The sequence below is a fragment of the Nesoenas mayeri genome (assembly GCF_963082525.1).
Source record: "Nesoenas mayeri genome assembly, chromosome: 7".
Lineage (NCBI taxonomy): Eukaryota > Metazoa > Chordata > Aves > Columbiformes > Columbidae > Nesoenas > Nesoenas mayeri.
The window spans coordinates 18,981,169-18,988,602 of record NC_137551.1 but is presented as its reverse complement, the minus strand read 5'-3'; the positions used below and the strand labels follow the sequence as shown (position 1 = coordinate 18,988,602).

General features: G+C 50.1%; 1 protein-coding gene across 1 annotated transcript; it reads left to right on the top strand.

The window, feature by feature from the left end:
* Positions 1 to 211: 211 nt before the first annotated feature.
* Positions 212 to 6,849, top strand: PITX3 (paired like homeodomain 3; the record flags this gene model as incomplete). The annotated part of the gene is made up of 3 exons (XM_080347995.1): positions 212 to 320; positions 5,105 to 5,310; positions 6,286 to 6,849. 3 exons carry the CDS (start codon positions 212 to 214, stop codon positions 6,847 to 6,849), a joined length of 879 nt encoding a protein of 292 aa, XP_080204121.1.
* Positions 6,850 to 7,434: the final 585 nt, after the last annotated feature.

Genomic DNA, 7,434 nt, shown 5'->3' with positions numbered 1-7,434 from the left:
GAAAGCCTGGCATGTCCATTTTCCAGCCAGGAAACTCAAAGTGGTCCAAGGATCACACAGGGATCCTTTGCTTTTCCTATACCTTTCGTCAAGGGTTGGCAAGTCCCTCCCAGAGAGGGTGGGGAGAGGTCACACGCAGATTCATCTCCCTAATCACCCTGTGCCTCCTGCTTTTTCAGATTTCTCCTCCTCTGCCACCCATCCCTGCCTCATGGATTTCAACCTGCTGGCGGACACAGAGGCTCGCAGCCCAGCCTTGTCTCTCTCAGACTCCGGGACCCCTCAACACGAGCACAGCTGCAAAGGACAGGACCACAGCGGTGAGTGCGAGGCTCAAGATGCCAGAGAGGTCCTGACCTGTCCTTGCGGGTGGATCTGGGTGGCCAGTTGCTTGCAAGAGCTGGTTGCTGTTCTCCTGGGAACACACCGAACTACTTCTTTTACCATGAGCCAGCACAGTGCCATGGCAGCAGGGCCATCCCAGTGAGCAGGGGGAAGGTATAGGGGCATGTATCACAATGACAGCGCTGTCCTGGTGATAGGAGGTGCCTTGCCAGGCTGTAGGAAGCCACTGCTGACAGAAGGTGCAGGCAGGAGTCAGGCAAGCAAGGTCACTGCCCAATTGAGATTTTATTGTATTCACATAAACCAGGTCCCCAGAGCAGGAGAGGTCTCCCTGCAACATGGGAAGTCCTATCCAAGGAACGGAAGGCTATGCCTGGTTATAAATTACCGTTTTTAAAAAGCCCTATTTAAATTTCGGAGTTTGAAACTTTCCATGCTATAAGTTAACCTTGGGCTAAACTTTCCAGGTTCAGGCAACAAGAAGGAAGAGAAATACTGTCTTGCCCCCGCTTTAATTGAAAAAGCCTGGTTGTCTGTGCCTTGGCACAAGGCTCCACAACGGGCAGCGGGTTGCTTCTGTCCTGCAAAGGTCCCTCTGACCATTCCTGAAGGCTGAACAAAGCCCATACCTCCTGTATTCTTTATCAAGCCCTGAAGAAGAAACATCACCATTCACATCTGCTCAGAAATCACCTACCAAATGGTATGGCTTCCCCTGGATTTTGCATCTGTCCTGTGAGTGATCCATCCCTTATTGCTCTGGATGCAGCAGGACAATGCAAGGCTGCCTCGCCAGTGCCAGCACGAGGGGAGGTGAGGGCTGAGGACAGCCTGCTGCTCCCTGTATAAAGCCTGCGGGCTCACCCGCATGCAAAAGCTAATAAACATAATGACGCAGGTTAACATTCCCCAGAGTAAGTATTGTGAAGTGAGTTATGCTGGGATAACTATGGTCAGAGAACCCACCCACCGAATTCCCCACTGCACGCGTACCTTAGTTGGGCACATCCCCAAGCTCAGTGGCTCCTTGTCAGCTGCTTTGGATGCACAGCGGTCATCTCCATTCAAGTGGCCTTCCGGATCGAGCCCACCCTGGCACACTGCAGAACTGCCAATTTAGGAGCTGACTTTTATTTCCATTAGGCATGAGCAGCTAATTCCAGCTATGACCACAGTCGTTTCATTGAGTGGGCGAATGTGCACGAGATATATTCCACACCCTATTTTGGGTTGACAATAAATGCTGGGTGCCTGGCTACGTCACTCCCCACTGTCTTAAATGGTCTAGAAATATAAATGGTTCTGGGAGGTGGGTGTTTGCCAGCGCTACCTGCATGCAGAGGCTGGCAGCTTGTGCATTGGTATCAGAGAGGCCAATGGCAGCCACACATCTCCAGTGCCAGGCAGAGTGTGTCACTGAGGGCTGCCCGAGACGGGGTAGGGCTGTGCTTCTGGCACTTCTTGCCTCCCTCCTCAGCTCTGCTTCCTTCATCTGCAGAACATGGGATCCCAAGGAAGGGAGCGCAAACCTTCTTGTCCAGGCTCAGCTCTCAGAGATCTCCTGGGATGGCATGGAGTGGATTGTGACACCCCCTTCTGTTAGGTTTCATCAGGCAGCAAAGGTCAGGTGGAGAGCAAGGATGAAGAGGGAGGTGGTGAGGAACTGCCCTGCATCTCCCTGAATTCTGCTCCTCAGTATGGATTCAGAGCACCCACAGGGTCTGTCCTTCCCAGAGGGTCCCTTGTTTCCCTGTATTGCCCCGTTTTTGATCCCCACTGCAATGCCCAAGCTCTGCACCATTTACAGAGGGCACTTTTCCCCTGCCTAGAGAAGCATCAGAAACAGAGATGACAGTCCCTATTAGCAATGCTCAGGAAGAGCCACAGGTAGCAGGTACAGAAATGGAGAGGACAACAAGAGGAACATGTAGCTGTAGAGATTTTTCCAGGCTCCAAGTCAGGATTCCCACATCTCCTTGGACTTCACAAGACTCATGGAAAGTTCTGCACCAGAAGGTATGGAGGAGACAAATACCAAAGCAAGATACTTGGTGAGCTCTTCCACCCAGATGCTACAGCTGGCCCATAAGCCAGTGGTATTTTCACTCCATTCTCCTTCCCTTTTGGTGTAGTTTCTTCCTGTGTGAAGCAGGGCGGTCCTGAGCAGGAGCTCCCGATCAGGGCACAGCCCCCTGCTTGCCAGCAACCCCTTCAGAAATCTGCTTTTGTCAGGGGCTCCTGTGGGAACATATCCCCTGTATGCATCAGGCTCTTAATTAACCCAGACTTAGCAGATGAACAACAAACCAAATGTTGTCCCTTCTTCTGTACTGAGCCATTCCTAATAACTAGCTCAGACACAGTGGCATCATTCCCCTTTTAATCTGTTTTAGAGATGGATAATGCAGGAATCTCCCTCTTCCAACAGTGGCTTAGAACACTGAGCTAGAGAAATCAGATTTATCCTCTTGGAAGAACCACTATAAAAGCAAAACAACACAAAATCCACATTAAGAGCACGATTCCAAGAGTTCTGCCGAACGTAGGATCCCCAAATGAGGATGCTCATGGGAACGCAGAGATTGCCATCAGACCACAGCCATCTCCTGCTATTCCACATTTCAGGTCCTACAGCTTCTTGGCAACTTTCCAAGGGGAAAGTTCTCATGCAGGTAAACCCTGGATGGAAACAAGAGCTGGTCCTGGCACTGGGAACAGGAGACAGCACCTTCTCACTGAACACAACCAGCTTGTGCTCTGCTGCTGTGAGCCAACACATGGTAGAGGCTTCTCCAGCTTCTCAGAGCAGTTCTCAATAGCCAGTTAGCTCTCCTTGCCATTGCTTTCCTGCTGGCTGATAACATTAAGCCTGCCACAGAAGTGGAGGCAGCTCGTGGGGACCCTGCATTGTTTTGGTCAATGCAATGCATTCCCATAGAAACAGATCTTTTCTGACTGCACTCAAGCTTTCCTCCATGAAGAGTAAGCATCTCTCCTGCAAATGCTCTCCATGGCTCCAGCACCGCTCCCTCCAGAGGCAGGCAGGTGCAAGAATGGTTTTCCCAGGAACAGCAGATAGTGGTTTCTGAATTAGCGCACTGCCACAGGAACGGAGTAGTGGCACCAGGTCCCAGGCCCTGGCTCCTTTAGAGCATCTGCCCTGCAGCAGAGCCCTTTCTCTGTCTCAGGTGCCTTTCAGCCTCTCTCTTTTCCATTTAGCTTTATGGGGCATATTTTTCCAGACCACATCCATCTGACTTCAGGAAGCCTTTTAGCCTTTTTTTTTTCTCGCCCAGCTGTATTCCAGGTTACTATTTTCTTGCCTCCCTGCTTTTTAAGGGGCTGTACAAGATACTTTCCATAGTAGGATTTTTCTAGACTTTGAATACTTTTAAGCTATCTTCCACTGAAAACAAAAAAAAAATACAACCAAACAAAAATTATTTTAATCTGAATCTCGGCAAAGTAATACCAGAATTTGTAAAGGTTCTTCTCCCAGATGGAAAAGTTTGGCAACTGTTCGCAGCAATTTCTACTTAGTTTAGCTGAGTATTTCCAACTGCAAAAGAACACCTCCCCTTCCTCCTGAAAACCTGATTTTTAGTTAGAACTGCTTCACCTTGCTTCTAGAGCAGAGGAAGGAGGAGATGAACATCAGAAATTATTTATTTTCACCAGAATAATTTTCTTCTATGGTGACTTGTCTTGGTTCTTAGTAGAATTAAACATGAGCTGTAGTTTTCCTCCCTATAGTTGTCCTCCTTAAATTGCCCAGATGCTCAAATGGGACATTTTCTTTTGATGGTGGAAAATATTTGTATTTGCATTCTGCCCCCATTTGCAGGGCACCAACAGCCCCAGGAGGGGCTGTGGCACAGGGAAGTGCCTGGCTGCCCACCTCCACTCATGACAACCCAAAGCTTAGATTTAAGGCCTGGACTTAATGCCCAGCAGGAGGCTGAGCTATACTTTTCAGTTAGATACCAGGGGGAATGCTGGAGAGTTTCAAGATGTTCACTTAAGGGGCAACAAAATGAAAGATGCTGCTTCTAGGAGAGGGATCTCTGAGTGAGGAGTAGGGAAGGGGCAGAAGAACAGGGAGATGCTGGAGTATTTCATTGTAAGGTCTAAGAAAGGCCTTTTCCTACTTTTTAAATATAGAAATACATGCCCCTAGGCAAGAAGGTAGAGGAGTAAGAAGGTAGGAAGGATAAAAATTTGTGCTTCTCAGGTGTAGTTAATTTAAGAACCTCAACCTTCTGTCATTGTCTATTTGCCTTCTCCCATTACTTGTCCACAAAAACACTAATGGATCTTTTACTGTCTCATAAGTGGCAGTTTCCCTTCAGTTTTTATAAAGGGCACCTTAGGCAGAGAGTTAGTTTTAAGCAGAATAGGAAATGGCTGGCCTGGATAAGTTCTGCCACTGTATCACCCATCTTAACTGCAACCAGAGGTTGGAAGCCTGGAAAATTGAAATCCAGTCACGTGGAAACTGACATCTATTGGAACAGTTAAACAAGGACAAGCCGTGCTGCATCAAGGGGCTGTTGTTTTGGTGCAGGGTGGATGCCTGCTCACAAGGGCAAGGGAGCAAGCTGTGACCACTCCTGTGGGTGCAGCTGGAGCTGCTGGTGACTGCAGCAGAGGGAGACCTCACTGAGGATGTACTGGTTGCCCTAAGGACAGGCTCTCCAAATGCATCCAAGCCCCTGGGTTAACTCAGGGGATCTCTCCCATCTTTCTGTTTCTTGCACAGACACCGAGAAGTCCCAGCAAAACCAGACGGACGACTCCAACCCTGAGGACGGGTCACTCAAGAAGAAGCAGCGGAGGCAGAGGACACACTTCACCAGCCAGCAGCTCCAGGAGCTGGAAGCCACTTTCCAGAGAAACCGTTACCCAGACATGAGCACCAGGGAGGAGATTGCAGTCTGGACCAACCTGACGGAGGCACGAGTCCGGGTAGGACTGCAGCCCCTGCATCTTCCCAGGCCTGAGCTTGTGGGGAAGAAGCCGGCTGTGATACAAGCCACCAAGCAATTAGGGGCATTAGAAGATTTCCCTGTCTTGAAAACACCTCACCAGGCTCTGCGCCTGAGATTGGGCACATCCAGCCATGCTGGTGGTTTCTTCCCCAGCCAATGCCACCTTGAAATAACACAGGGAGATGCAAAGCCCAGGCTCTGCCACACAGAGCCCCACCAGCTGGCTGTCTTGACCCAGCAGACCCCTTTCTTTCTGTGCCATCATCCCCCAGCCTTGCCCTTGCTGGAGGGCACGCTCTGGGGTTCCCAAAGCACTGTGCAGTCACAGGCATAGTGTGGCAGGGCTCCAGCTGGAATGAGAGCTTCTCTCTGCTACTAGAAATATGAGTTAGCAGCATCATGAATAGCCTTCCAGCAGCTTCCGTGCCCTAGGAAGTTATATTGTTTGAGTCCCTTCAACACTAACAGATTTTTCCTGTTAGATGGCAGACTTCTAACTCCCCACCCAAAGCCCAGTCCTGAGGTGCAGTCAAAAGAGAGGTTGTTTCCTCCACTCAGCAGCTCTCAAACTGCATCCCCCAGATACTTTCCTTCCAAGTCACACAATCCCAACCTTTCCTGCTGGGCTGTGGTCATTTGGAAATACAGCAAGTATTGTCCTACCTTTTCCCCATGTAAAGGGCATCCATTTGTTAAATGAGGTGGGTTATTCTATATATTGTAAAATAGCAGTGGTTGGGTTTTGATCCAGCTGGTGATTCTTGCTGGGAGATGACCCTGCAGCCTAGACATCTTACTGCAACCCATTTGTGATGCTCGGCCTCCCAGCCCCCTGGAAGCATCCCTGACCCTTCAACAGCTCTCACCTGCCTGGACAAAGAGACCAGGGCAAGGCTCCTTCCAGGGACAGTCCAGAGCAATTCCCATCCCCTCCCTTCTCTCTCTCTCATAGGTGTGGTTCAAAAATCGCAGAGCTAAGTGGAGGAAACGGGAGAGGAACCAACAGGCTGAACTGTGCAAGAACAGCTTCGGAGCCCAGTTCAACGGACTAATGCAGCCTTATGACGACATGTATTCCAGCTATTCCTACAACAACTGGGCCACCAAAGGGCTTGCCACAAGCCCACTCTCAGCCAAGAGCTTCCCATTCTTCAACTCAATGAATGTCAGTCCCCTCTCTTCCCAGCCCATGTTCTCCCCACCCAGCTCCATCGCCTCTATGACCATGCCTTCATCCATGGTCCCTTCTGCAGTGACTGGAGTACCGGCATCCAGCCTCAACAATCTGGGAAACATCAACAACTTGAACAGCCCAAGCCTCAACTCCGCTGTCTCATCCAGTGCCTGTCCTTATGCCTCAACAGCCAGCCCCTACATGTACAGGGACACATGCAACTCCAGCCTGGCCAGCCTGCGGCTGAAGGCCAAGCAGCATGCTAACTTCACCTACCCGGCAGTGCAGACGGCAGCTTCCAATCTGAGCCCTTGCCAATATGCCGTGGACAGGCCCGTATGAAAGGCTGCCCTCCGACAACCAGGGACTTGACCTTAGCCTGACAAAAGGAGACCTTTAGCCCTACAACAGAGTATGTCTTGCAGAGAACGAGAGTGAACGCAAGAGAGAGCAAGAGAGCGCGAGCAAGCGGCAAGCAGGCAGATGGACCTCTATGAAGATTTGTCTAACTATCGTATGGTGAATTTTGACTGTCTTTCCCTTCCCAAGCCCCTTCTTCTCTTGCCCACCAAACCTCCATCCTTGTGGTAAAGAAACCAAAACAATCTACTGGAAGCCCCCTGGGGAAATAGGAGCCCTGACATGTGGGGTGCTTGACCCATGGGCAGCAGAACCAAGTGTGTTTCAATCTGCTCCTCTGATCTTGCCCCTTATAGTGAGAGCTCCCCAAATCCATGGAAGAGCACAGGCAGCTGGACACCAGCCCTACAGGGAACAGCCAGGGACAGGGCAATGCAGGGCCACTGCTTGGTGCTTGGCTGAGCCCTTCTCCCTGCAGGCATGTGAGATTTCAGTTAAAGATGTCTTGCCTACCTATTTATCACACAACCTTGTCTGAATAGATTGGCATCTCTCTTTATAATGCAT